Source organism: Pelecanus crispus, chromosome 11, assembly GCF_030463565.1.
Source record: "Pelecanus crispus isolate bPelCri1 chromosome 11, bPelCri1.pri, whole genome shotgun sequence".
NCBI lineage: Eukaryota > Metazoa > Chordata > Aves > Pelecaniformes > Pelecanidae > Pelecanus > Pelecanus crispus.
The window spans coordinates 34,970,271-34,983,988 of record NC_134653.1 but is presented as its reverse complement, the minus strand read 5'-3'; the positions used below and the strand labels follow the sequence as shown (position 1 = coordinate 34,983,988).

General features: G+C 39.0%; 1 protein-coding gene across 1 annotated transcript in view; it reads left to right on the top strand.

Moving 5' to 3' along the window:
* Positions 1-13,718, top strand: part of TMEM132D (transmembrane protein 132D) — a 277,643-nt gene that overhangs the window by 111,324 nt on the left and 152,601 nt on the right. The window contains exon 3 of the mRNA XM_075718639.1: positions 2,740-2,886. Within this exon, the coding sequence (XP_075574754.1) occupies positions 2,740-2,886 (147 nt within the window). The remainder of the gene's footprint in view (positions 1-2,739; positions 2,887-13,718) is intronic.

Here is a 13,718-nt window from a genome sequence, read left to right as displayed (position 1 = left end):
GATGGTATCTGTTATGTGTCTGTGTGTGTACACTTATTTTAATCTGTTTTTTAATGCTTTTTAAAATATAAGTGAGAAGTTCCCACTATTTTCAGTGTGTGGCTGTTTACTTTGCAGTACTGAGACCCTGCACAGGTCTCTCGATTGCAGTAAAGCTATTGCATATGTGCCAGCAGAGCAAGGTAGAATATGCTATGCTCTAAGGCTGCTTTTTTCTTGATTCCCTACCAGTTTTGTTAATAAAACATATAAAAACATAGCTGTTGTATAGTCAATATCATCTGTTGTGTGTTTTTGAGTAGCAATTGTAACATAGTAATTGCTCTTAACCTCCAGTCATGGGAAAATGGTTGCTTGTATATAAGGCTACCGTCTGTTTGGGTTTCCAGGACATGTACTCTTTGGGAGGGGGGATATGTTGTCCAGGAGAATTCAAGGGCTTAGTCTCTTTGTCCAGGCCTTCCAAATGTCTCACATCCAGGATCAGTGCTCCTGCACATGTCCCAGGGAGGCTCCATGGCATATAGAAATCTTGGATATACTCATTGGCACGTGCAGACTGCGGGGGCAGCAATCGGCCGCTGATCAAATCTACTGCACGCTACGCCGATGGTTTATTATACCTGCCCAGCAACCCTGAGGGGCCAACCTTACAGCACAAGCTCAAGTCATATCATATGTGGCTTCGTGAAATGAAACCAGCCGCCCACTTGTGCCCTTCCAAGCACTCGCTGGCTGGGAGCGATTTGGTTACTGCCCTGTGCTAGAGCTAGGACGGTGGGTTGGCTCCATCGAGACAGTTGCCTTTTCAAATACGCAAGCTCAGCTAGGTGGCCCAAATCCCACACCGGCACCTTCTCATCAGCTGTGATCGGCTGCTGGAGAGACAGCTAGCACATTAGAGAGCTAGAAGGGTGGGTATGAGTTTCTTAATCATAGCCAGCTTAACTTGGAAAGATCTGAACCACCCTCATTTCCCTGTGAAGTGGGAATCATTTTTCTCTCGTTGGTCTTAGTTGACACCCAGCAGTTTTCCTTTCTTGAGGTGGAACAGAAAGGCGGGACCAGATGCTCATCACTAGGAAGAGCTAAAGACATATGCTGAAAAATGTTTTATCCAGATTGTCCGGCCTTTTTCTGTTTCCCGCTCTTTCTCTAAGACGCCAGGAATGCAGTTTAATTTCCACTCTTTGACCATTGATCTCTTATCCTGAGGGATGTCTGTGGTCTAGGAGCAGTAACCTCACCTGCTTAAAATACATTTTGTGAAATCAGCATAGAAGAACTTGAGCACAAATTGTTAGCCTTCATGTATTAATTCTTCCAGGTGTGCTAAGGAAATTACAGCCACTGCTATTGAGTTAGTGGTAGAAGAAATGAGATCTAACCCTTTTTGTCCAAGAAAGTTGAAGGAATCCTTTGGCTTTTTATTTTGAAAACATCTGTGTGGATGTTGTCCTTCAAAGATTTCACAAGTAATTTCATGCAGAGGCAGAGCTGGTAGTGCTTGTTTTACTGATATTAGCATCTCTGCATGGCAGCAGCTGTTTATACAAAAAATCACATACCTTTTTGTTTCTTTGCCCGGAATTGAGAACTTGCCATAGCACTGAATGGATTTTGTGTATGAGATTTTAAGCAAATATAATTAAACTGTCATTTCCTGACAGCTCATATATGAGGCTGTTTGACCACAATGGACCTTTTGATTTTGTAAACACATTCAGAACCCAAAAGTTAACACCACCAGAAACTCCAAATTCAGTAAATTGGCCAACATTACATAGCTGTGGACTAATTCAGTAGAGCCTTAAGATACATATTTAGATATTTAGTTAGAGGAAGGGAGAGAAAGACTTCAGGATTACAAGACCTGCTGAGAGGATGTAAACCAGATAATTTATATATATATATATATAGTTCCTCTTCTCCACTAGTTATTCAACACCAGAAATACTGTGCTAACACATGGGAACCAGAAAGTACTTCTCAGTAGGAGCCAGTCCAGCTGTCATGACTGTAACATTTTGTCATACACTTTTTCCTATTGTTTAACCTTATACTTGGAAAGAGACTTCTCAAGCAACCACTTACTTTTGGAAAAATAAGAATATTTTAAAATGTTTTTAGGATCAGAGCTAATAGAACAGTTAAACCCAACAGTATTAGAAGAAAATGCAGAAATGTTGTGGACTCAGAAAGATGATGAAAAGTGGAGCAAATATAGGAAATGTCATCTTTGAGTAATCGGGGGGGGTGGGGGGAAGAAAAGGTAGATTTTGCTTGTAACATAAGACCTAGCAATGGTTCTCAGCTCTTCACTCCACATATAAGCCTCAGCAACACAGACTTCTTTTGGGGACAAAAATGCTACTTTCCTCTCCAGTACAATAACTTCTAGTCGAGAGAGAGCCTTAACATGCTCAGTGATGCCCACAGCGTGGATAATGGAAGAGCAGGAGTGAGGACCCTGCTCCAGAACGTATCTACTCTGCAATTTAGCTATGAATAAAGCCATAATTACCATTAGTTCAGTAAGATTTCTATCTTGATAGCGTTTCTTCAAAATATGGAATTCTTCATTAATTCTCTCAACTCTTTTTCCATGTAATACTGTTGAACTCTAATGAGCGGTAGCATTTTCTGTGGGGCAGTAATGAGAAAATAATGAAGAAATAAGTAAGAGATCAAGCTGACATTTTGTATCTAATTGGTGAAATATCCTCTCGTTCCTCCTAGGGCAAAGGTGAAGAAAGGTGTGAATATTTTCAATGTACGAGCCAGCAGCCCATACTTATGGGACATCAGAGAGAGCATGGATTATACCGGGAAATATGCACCAGCTGTTATTGTTTGCCAGAGGAAATCTGCTGCCTCTGAAAACAGGTAGGTCATTTCCAGCAGTCTATCTTTTAATAACTAAGGGTTGTTTTTCCATTTCAAAGCATTTTGCCATGAGTTTAATAAGTTTTTATTATAGTGCATGATGAAAATGCTTTTTGGAAAAGCTGTGGCTGTCTTTATTTTGTAGTGCTTTGCTAATTCTACCACGTACACTTTGAACAAAATGTTATTCAAGCCTAATACTCAAAGGAAGCTAAAACTAGCAGGAAATATTGTTTTCACAGAGTATTTAGAAGAACATGTTTCCTATGTTAGAATTCGGTTGTGACTAGTTTAATATCTTCAAATTATTTGCTGCCAGGCATTATAGCAGGGGGTAATTATAGGGCTGTTTGTGGTGGTGTTTTTTGGTTTGTTTTTTTTATATTTGCTTGGGGCTTTTTTGGTTTTTGGTTTTTTGGATTTTTTTTTGGGGGGGGGGGGGGGCGCGCGGTGCGGTGCTGGGGCTGGGGGGTTATCCAGAGGAAATTAAAATGAAATTAGAAATTAAAATTAAAATGTACTCCTGGTATCGAACCCACATTTTTGCTGGTGAGATTTATATGAATTTTTAATCTGCAGAATAGGGAACAGACTTTCCATTTTCCACTCCCATTGTGCAACAACTTAGGTAGGACACTGATGTGTCTTAAATAGCCTTCATCTGGCAGGTGAATGTTCCTTTTCTAATCACAATTGATTGCTTTAATGAATACAATTTTATATCATTTGCTGCTTCTGGTTAATTTTTTCTGGAACTGTATGTCAAGCCGTATTTATAAGGATCAGACTGCCTGCATACGTGTTGTGTTTGGCATTGCTATTAGAAAACTTGCCGTATGGCATGGAAGTTCTATGCTGTGATTTACTTCTGAAATTTTACAAAATCTTATAGGCTTTGGGGATTTATTATGTTATTTAGAATTTTTGAATAAATACCCTCTGAGCCTAATGATTAGGAAGTTTCGTGTCTTTGCAATCTGGGTATATGAAAAAAAGAGGAAAGGAAGAATTTCCCTTCATAATCATGACATAAATCACTTTCTCCTGATTATAAGAGTCAGGAGACTGATTCTGATTATCAGATTCTACACAATTTCTCTGCTATAGTGTCCTGAGTTTTCTCATCTAAACCATATATTGTCTCATACCTGACTGAACTTTATTGGTTAGAGAAACAACACGTATATATGCCAAGGTCAGAGCTTCCTACTGTCCAGCACAGTCTGTCAGACAGATTCTTTTAAATCCCAGTTCAAAGCTATTGGAAGACAGGGTGAATATTTTCATCGACTGAAATGGGCATTGGATCAAAATCAAAGATTGTATCAACGATGAATTTTCCATCACACTTTATCTTGTTGGGTCTGTACAGTGCATTTGCTTGATTTCTCTTCCTCATCAGAAAAATATAATGCAACCACGTGGGTGAATTGAAGCTTGGCAACTTATTTCCCTTCACTATTCATCATTCAGTGGCAAGCCTTCAAAATGGCCCCTCATACACAAAAAAATAAATTATTATGTCACCGTTCATGCAGTGGTTATGGATTCCGTGTACTTTCACATGCTGAGCATAAGCATTGCTTCATGTTTATTAAAAGAAATGTGAGCTCATATACATATTAGCTTTTACTGGAAAGAAAATCAAGTGAAGACAACGTATATGTGTAACTCTCTCATAAATTCTGTTTTGACTTGTTCCATCTGAATTCCCAGTTGGGATTTTGTAGTTTTCTCACTTTCGAGAACTTCTTCCTCATTATTTGTAAACAAATGTAAAATATTTGCAATGTATTATTCAGTATGTGTTTTCCTCATTAAATTTAGTCATATCTGGTTTGCTATTCATTTTAAGAAGTAAGATCAAGCATTATATGGGGAAAGAGAGTGTGCTCAATATTTTTTGGGAAACAATTTTTTCCTTAGCTAGACATGTTTGATGTCACTAAATATGCACAATGGATGACAGCTAAACATTGGTGTCTCTTACCAAATTGTTTGCCTCCATAGCTCATGTGACAAACTGTTCGCATATTGTTTAATTACTCTTAAAAGTTGAGATCTGATCACATGAATGCAAAGGTGGCAATGTTAATTAACTAAAGATTCAATACCTTTGTGTTTGTGATAGTTTTACATGGATCAGGAAATAGTGTTAATAAAGCTAACTTACTGTAACAGGTGTAATTTCACAGATTAAGGAGGCACTTGTGCGAGTGACAAACTTAACCAGGGTGCCTGAGCATTTCTGTATCGAAGTTTGCAATGTATCAGTCATTTTATTTGGAGAGGTTTTGGCACCGAAAGCTTATCGTAACAGGATTAACATATAAATATTATCACAGCCAGCAGGGTGTTTTAGAATGAATATTAACAGCAAATATTACGAGTCTGTGAGAGAATAACTAATTAAGCCCATCTGTCAAATATGATTTGAAGTTCTCAGTGCCTTGCTTATTATGGGCTTGTGACCGTGTTCCAGATTAATGGTGAAGCAATTATAAAGTTCTCCCCAATTCTTCCAATTTCATTCTCAGGCAATAATAATTTTGTAACACTCTAAATCCTGACCCATGAGATTATCAGATGGGCTTGCCACTTGTAGCACTTGTACAGCACTTCTGTTCTTCTCCAGGAAGCTTCTATCTTCCCTTCCTCTATTGTCATGTAGATGACCAAAAAACCACACAGAAAATGGCGTGATGGGAATTAACCAGTGGCTCAGGAATGGGACTTGGGAAACACTTAAACACTGATTGAACCAGGGAGATACATCCTAATGTGTGCCGCCCTTTACTTATTTCCTTTGGAAGTTGACGGATCTTTCCTTTTCTTAATTCCTCCTGTAATGAGGTGAATAGACTAGAAAGATGAGATTAAAGGAGTACTGCATCTTCGCAATGTTTTCTTGGGTTAGCGCTGTTTCTCATTGCACCTGAAATTGAGCATCTCTGCTGTGTTAGTGATGATTGAGAAGAATAGCCAAAAAGTGGAAGATCTGGATTCCTGTCTGTTCTTCTCCAGTGTTTCCTGTTGGACTGGAAGCATGCCAGGTGGGATGGGTTTGGAAAATTACTGAGGTGGCTCTACATGCAGATTTATTGGATTTTCCTCATCTGCAAAACACGATTGATAACAGTTTCCTGTATCCATAGCTGCTGTGGAGACGTTAAGCAAGAAGTTCTGATACGATACTAATGGGTGTCATGATCCTCTTAAAATATTTTATTCATGTTTATATTTTGGGGTACAAATGTTTGTTATTCCATTGGAGAACACATTATTGTTCTCTGTGCTTATGGCAGGAATGAGGCCATTGATCGAAGCGAGTGCAAAATAATTATAGACAAAGCTTGGCCACCTCTGAAGAGAACCTTAATGCCTGGATATGACCATTTACTGCCTTATCTCCAAACGTATTTGAACTGTTGTCATGGATAAGCTTTGCTCAGCAATTTCCTTTTCGCTATGCTTATTGTTGGAAATGTTACAAAGATAGCATTTCTTTTGATACTTTTCCGCTTGCACTTTTGGGTTACAGTTCTATAGCATTAAAGGAGTTATTGGCTTACGGTGCCTGAAACCAGATGCTGGTCCTGCTATTAGTAGAGAAACTTACTTTCAGTTTGAACTACGAGTGACTGAATCAGTCTGTGATAATATTGACACAGTAGGAGACAGTGACAGTATTTCTGGGCTACATCCCTCATTTGTTCCTGCGCCTCTCTTTTTCTATGATACTGTATTTTCAATGCTAAATTTCCTTAACGCTTTTATAATACAAGAAATTAACTCGATATTAGATAATAACAGGGGACAAGAAAATGTATGGCAGCATTGCCTTTGATTTTCCTACACAATACTTTCTTTTTATTACATTTATACCGTTATCCTTAGTGCCCTATATTTCTCATTTTCAGGTCTAGTTATTTAACATTTAGTTTTCATTTTGTAACAGCAGTGAGCTATTGCCTCATTCTCTTACTTGTTGCATCTGCCAGTACATTTGATAGACTCTCAAGAGTGCTATACTCCTAAAATGCTTCTGAAGCAACAAAAGCAACAAATTTGACATAAATAACAGCCTAATAGCCACAATAATTACATTATGTCTCTTGCTGGTGTTCATCAAAATGCTTCATAAAAATAGTTTTATGGTTTAGATCACCATTAATTTTTTTCCTTGCTATTCATGTGCTCACATGACTTTATCAACTAGAAGTATGTTATTGCTTGGAATGAAAATTTTCTAGTCAATGGAATTACAGAAAAGATGCATGGTGTAGCAAAAATAATTTCCAGTATATTTTGTCTCATCACATCATGGTTGAATCACATGAGCTTCAGTTTATCATGATGAAACTAAAGCAAGAAAAAGACTGTAGAAATTATACATGCTTTCAGATGGGATATATTCAGGTAGGATATTAATAACGCTGGACAGGCAGCGTGGGTGAAGGGTTGGGTTAGGCTGTATGTTTGGGTATTTTTATGACTACCCAAGAGATTATTTGATTTTTTTTTTTCCTTCAAAATTGTGAATTCTGAGCAAAAAGATTTCTGCTGTTCTTTTTTTTTAATACTATTTTTATTATTGGGGGGGCAGGAGGGAAGGGAGAGGGAGATATCTTTTATGTGGTTCCAAAATTACTTTCTGAGAATAATTAGTCAGCCTTAAAAAACTGGCTATTCGCTCAGCATCACTGATGCTGATATAATACGTTAAGATATGTATTACTGAGCAGATACAATATGTTAATTTGATTCTGAAATACCACAGTTTAACTCCATTTATGCTTCTGAGGCGTATGGGTAGTGATCAGCTGTAAACTTATTTATCCTGGGTAGCTTTAGAGTTTTATACTCTGTACCGCAAGAGTTTATATGTTGCGATGATGCGAAAGTACTGAACATCTCAGAAGTCATGTTTACATTCCACTGTTTGAAGGCAATTAGTCACAGACTTCTCTCATTTTAAAACTGAAATGTGCCCTCTGAGAGAGAACCCTTTGAGATGTTGAGGCAAAATAAATTTGTATGAACCAAGCCTCAGTTCATCATTCTTTTACATGCTGACCCACTTTTTTCAATTTTTGAAAAGAAAATTATTTTATTTATCAAGAAATGCAGAATCTCCCTTGAAATCATCCTACTCAATGCTAATATACTAGAAGAAAGGTTTATGGTTATCGTCTTGAAGCAAATTAAAAGTAAAGAGATGAAATATTAACCAACAACTGTTAGATAAAGGCATTATTAGCCAACTTCTTCACCTGTTTGTTTGAGAGAGACTCACTCATTTAAAAACAAAAAGATTGCAGGAAAGCACTTCAAAGGCATGTAGATAGGCTTCTGGCATCTTAGAGGTGGACTCTGTTCCTGTATCCCTGACATTTACACGAAGGAGATACCACAGGGCAATTCAGCTGTCATTACGAAGCAGAAGATTCCCTTTAATCTCAGCTGAATTTTAGGGTTCTCCTTAAAGAGGGCGGCTATTCCTTTGTTTCCTGTTGTTTGTGAGCACAATGTGACTAGAAATGGGAAAAGTGACAATTAGCATTGAATTGCTGACGCTGTCTTTTGAAGCAGTTAAAAAAAGATATATATAATTCCCTCATTCAGGGATTATCCTTTTGAAATACTAATGTACAGTTATATAGCATTTACCGTCTCCTAACGGCTTGCAGTTGGTGGGATTCAGAGCTACGTCATTGCTACACTCATCATCTTAAGGAAAGTGGTAGAGGTGAAGCACCCCTAAAATGTAACTGGACATGAATTAACAGTTCACAGCAGGACTGAATAGTCAGAAAAGTAAAGGAGTTTATAAGTAGTGCCTGTACCTTTTTATACCACTATGGTATCTCTCCATCACCTGTAGGATTTTTTCTGTGCTGCATGGGAGAAATTCAGACACCACCTCTTTAGAAGGGTATATGATAAGCACAGAGATAGTATAAGGGCTTTTATTCTACTTTGTCATCAAATGCAAAGTATAAAAATACGCCAAAAAGTTTTAGGGCAGAGGCGGGATTTACTGCAGTGCAGCTGATTTTGTCTTTATATGGTTTTAGCAATGCAGGATGAAGAATATTATTTAACATAGCGCTTCGTGTTTCCAGAATACATTGATACTTTGACTGTTTCCTCCTGATCTTCACCGGTCCTGCCCTAGCTAAAAGTAACTCAAAAGAGTAATTGAAGCTTCGGTGACATAGCCACTTTGATCTGGTACACATTGTACCCTTAGCTTCTAGAGGTTGCAGCGGGGTCAAGAGGGATCAGGGACAGAGGGCCACCTTTTCCAGGGGCAACCCAGAGGCTGCAGATTTTCTAGGACTTGAACTCTTGAAGCAGAGAGTTGGGATCACTGTCAGTTATGCCAGCTCACTACACACCCCAGGCAGAACTGGAGTTATCAACTGTCAGCTCTCATTGCATGTGTAGGCATAATGATAAAAATTATGAGAAAATACAATAAACTGATAAAGACGTCATGTTACTTTGAGAGGGTTTTGTGCTAGGTCTAATTTGCCTTAGACTCTGCGGTCATTTCCTAGCGCATCATTATATTTGGCTCTGCTTTTGTGACAGTCTATCCCAGGTGGAAAATAAGTCCAATGAATAATGACAGATGGTAGTGACTGCAGACTGGTGTGCTAATGGCCGAACTGGTCACAGGCTGGTGGCCATTCACTGACTGTCCACCACCTTCAGTACAGATGCCTCATCCAACTCTTCTGTCCATTCTGGGCTGTCCACCTCTGTATATCCAGAAACCCTGGGAAGAAATTCTCTATCCTTTACAATGTCACAGCAGAAGACAACCTGAGGAAGTGTTTCTTAATTTGAGTTGGACCTGTTCCACGTTTCACATATGCTAGCATCAGGATAACCTCTCCCAGCTCATTTCAGCTGTGACCCCAGGGCAGAGCTTTGAAAAAAAGGAATTTTGGCTGCAGGATGCATGCTTATAAGGAGGGATGAATTTAATTTCCTGGCCTAGCTCATCTGAAAGTGTGTGTGTGGGGTTATCCCCTTTGTATTTTTGGATTAAATTTTATTGTTTTTCATTTTACATACAAAAGTAATAACAGAAAGCAAGGGTCCAATAAGTACTGCATACATGAGGTTCCGTAATGATACCAAAATTGAATGTATAACAGGTACTCAGTATTCCCTTGTTCATGAGCTTAGGAATTCGAGAAAAGGTCTGCTATCTTCATCAACAGTTATTGTGATAGCTCAAAAGGTTGAGGTTCGTTGAATGAACCTGAGAAGTCCTGGGAGAAATTCTGATGATTCCTGTGCTCACGTAACTAGAGACTGTATTATGATGCTCACATGAGAGAAGGCACAGTTACGTTTTTGGCATTTCAAGAAGTTGTCAAGACACAAAGTCATCTGTGATGTGCTGGTAATTAGGCTTGCTTTCTTTGATATCTAGTACCTTCCATAAAATGAGGTTCTGTAGCACAATGATCAGCATGACTTTGCTGAAATGCCAGGAGTTGTTTAGAGGCAGTCTTCTGAAGATACTGTAATTGTTCAGATTAAATGATCTGCCTCTGTAAAATCTGCAAACAACAAATGACGTTAAGCGTTTAATCCCCTTTCATTGAGAGTTCTTGGCATGCAGAACTGGGAATCAAATAATTTGAAGGAAACGGTCTAAGCCTGAGTAATTTACTGACAGAAGTCAGTTACAGAGAGGGCAGATCATTTACAGGTATGCTGGGGGTTTTGTCCTCTCTTTGCTCTTTCTCCTTCATGATACGCGGGTGCTTTATGGGTATTTCTGCCACCTCCCTTGTGTAGAGGAGATGCCCTTCTTTCTGTACAATGTTGAGGTAGCTAAAGGACATTTTCAACAGTCTGGATAACCTCATGCATATTTAGTGCCTTTATTTTTACCCTGGTGTTATCCAGTGTGATAAATATAATTTTAAACTTGAGGAGGAATGATTTCCCTTAAGAACCTTAAGGATTCATCATCATGCTTGCTCTGTGTTTGTGGTATTTAGCACTGTAGTCCTTAAACCTTTAGTAGCCCCAAGGCTCAAAATAACAATTTCAGTGGGACAAAACCAGTTTGCTACCTATTGCAAGAGAGACAGCAAATGAATAATCTCCTGTCTATTAAAAATCTAATTTTAAATGCAAAAGTGTGTCTTGTGAAAATATCTCTAATGGTGCTGTTGATTTTCTTTTCCTTGGAGAAAATCTTGTAAGAAGTAATACTAATTACTGAGAGAGTTGGAAAGTGAGTGGATGACTTAAAATATGAGCTGAGGCTGAAAATATGCCTGCTGCTGTTGAGGCATGGGGATTCCCATTTTTTGGATGAAAACAGTCATTAAATCTAGCTATCACATATAAGTCAACATACAGCAAAGTGTGGATCAGAAGGTTAACAGAATTATGTAATACAATCTAGCACCCATATAAATTGTAGAACTAATCCTAAGTAAATTCCAAGTACAAGGTTGACGTTCACTGGGCATTTGAGTTATTTTATGGCTTCAACTCTTAACTTATAGATTTATTGATGACATGAACAAGCTAGGATTGCAATATTAAAAGCCTATGGGTGGTTGGTATGAACTGATGATGCAGATCATAGACTCATCCCCCAACTATTTCACCTTGGTCATCTCTTGGCCTTTTAACCACATCTAATGGGGTAAGGTAGAGCTGCTGCCCCAGCTTGGTAGAGGCGCAGAGGGGACATGGGCTAAACTTTTAAGGACAGTTCTGACGCTAATACGCGACCTCACCTATTAGGGTTTATGTGCATGCAGTGAAATGGGGTTAGATAGCCGGGCTGAGGATGAGCTCCATATAGGTCGATACACCAAGCAGGGAGCTGCACTGAGCTAATCACTAAGACAATGCAAAAATCAGTGGTGCGTTGTTTTATGACCCCCTGTAACTGCACAAGACTTAATAACTTGCCCTGGGTCACGTGGGAAGTGTTGACAGAGCAGGAGTTAAACAGAGATCTCCTCGTGTGCCAGCTAGTCACTTGAAAGTCAACTTGCACCAAATGCTGCTTTCTTTTTCTCTAGTCAGGAAGCACCTTCCCTCCCAGGAGTTTATATAGAGTTCTCCAGAACTGGTAGCGTGTCTCTTAGAGCTCTTTTTGAAGGGTTTCTATTGACTTCCATACCAATAGAAGAAATCGGGCTTTGGTAGGGTAGTAGGATGCCTTTGTGGACATCATTGGTTCCACCATACATACACACACTCCTATGTAAAAATCAGCAACAGGTCAGAAAACTGAGGTGTAAGATTCCATAGGCAGAGCTGCCTGTGATCACTGGATATTTTGGGTTACATGAAAGGAGCGTGTAATGTGATTCATTCCTCCCCCTGCATGGTAATCTGCAACGACAAGCAGTACTTCCACCTCTACCAACACACTCCATCTTCTGCAAATGTTTGCCAGCCTAAGGTGTAATCTGGAGTATACATTTTTAGTGTTATATAGAGCTGGTTTAATGTTCAACACACTTTCAATTTGCACCTCTGTTAAAGTCTGAATCTTTCCATTTGCAATCCATCCTCATTGTGTAAGTTTATGAATTTTGTGTTTTATGTATGGTAGTTTGACATAAAACTGAGCATAGGAATGCATAGAAAAGATGTTACATAAGAAATTAGACAAAACTACATTTTAGAGTGCGTAGGAGTGGGGAACCAGCCTATATCTTCTATGGCAAACAAGGGAGCCAGGAAGACTGGCTTGTTGCATGATTCTTTGGAAAAGTACAGGAATCGTTACAGGGTATTTCTGTTTGTTACTCAGGAACCCTGAGAACTTTTCCATGCAAGAAGTATAGATACGATTTCATATTAGGTACACTTTAAAATTTGAGTAACTGACAGCTCTGCTGTTTTGCCTTTGATACAAGCCCAGCCTAGGCTGGTCATGAGGCAAAGCCACAATCCAGTGGCAAATGTAGCCACCTGGTAAGGAGCCGGTCGACTGCTGCTTCTGCGCTCATGTTGACAATACAAAGATGATGACGGGATCAGCTGGCTGTGATGTCTCTGTGGTTGAAATTCATTGTCAGGGTGGGAGTTGAGGGATCGCCTGCACTTATGTAAATGTGCTAATATTATTCTTAGTTTTGGGGATTACCTGAAGCTAATATTCAAATGTGCAATTAGCTGAATGAATGATTACTATCTCCATCCTTTCTTGACATAAAGTTTTCTCTGGCATATTGCAAGAATGCATGACTCCTCAGGTTTGGCTGAAATACTTGTAGAATACCTTCGATGTTGACAAGATATTATCTTTTTTTAAAGTCTTTATTCACTGGAAGCTTTCCTAAATCCTGGTTTTGTGAACTTCAGCATGGGGACTGTGGAACAGGATAGCTATTCAATTTGTACTGCCAAATGTGAGACTATATTACTTTTGTCTTCTATTTCTTACACTGCCTTTCTAAATCAACTGTAAAATCAATCCCAAAGCATCTGTTTCTGATATTTATATAGTTCCTGTTTCAGCTGTACCTTAATGCACCAGAGTCTCCATAGGTTTGTTTATAACAGCATTAGCAAGTGCAGATGTGCTCTTATCCCATATTAAAGCTGAAGGCTGTCATACCAAGAGACCAAGAAATAAGTGTCTGTGTGGCACAGAGTAGTGCCACGTGGAGATAAATGGGCCAACGTGACTGCGACACAGGGCCACGTGCTCATTCAGCAAGCCCTGGTCACTGAACGAGCAGCACCGTAGAAAATAGGACTGTATCGTATCATCCATGGCATATCGCTGTGAGCTCCGAGCAATCTAACGTGCTGAGTGGAACTTCTTT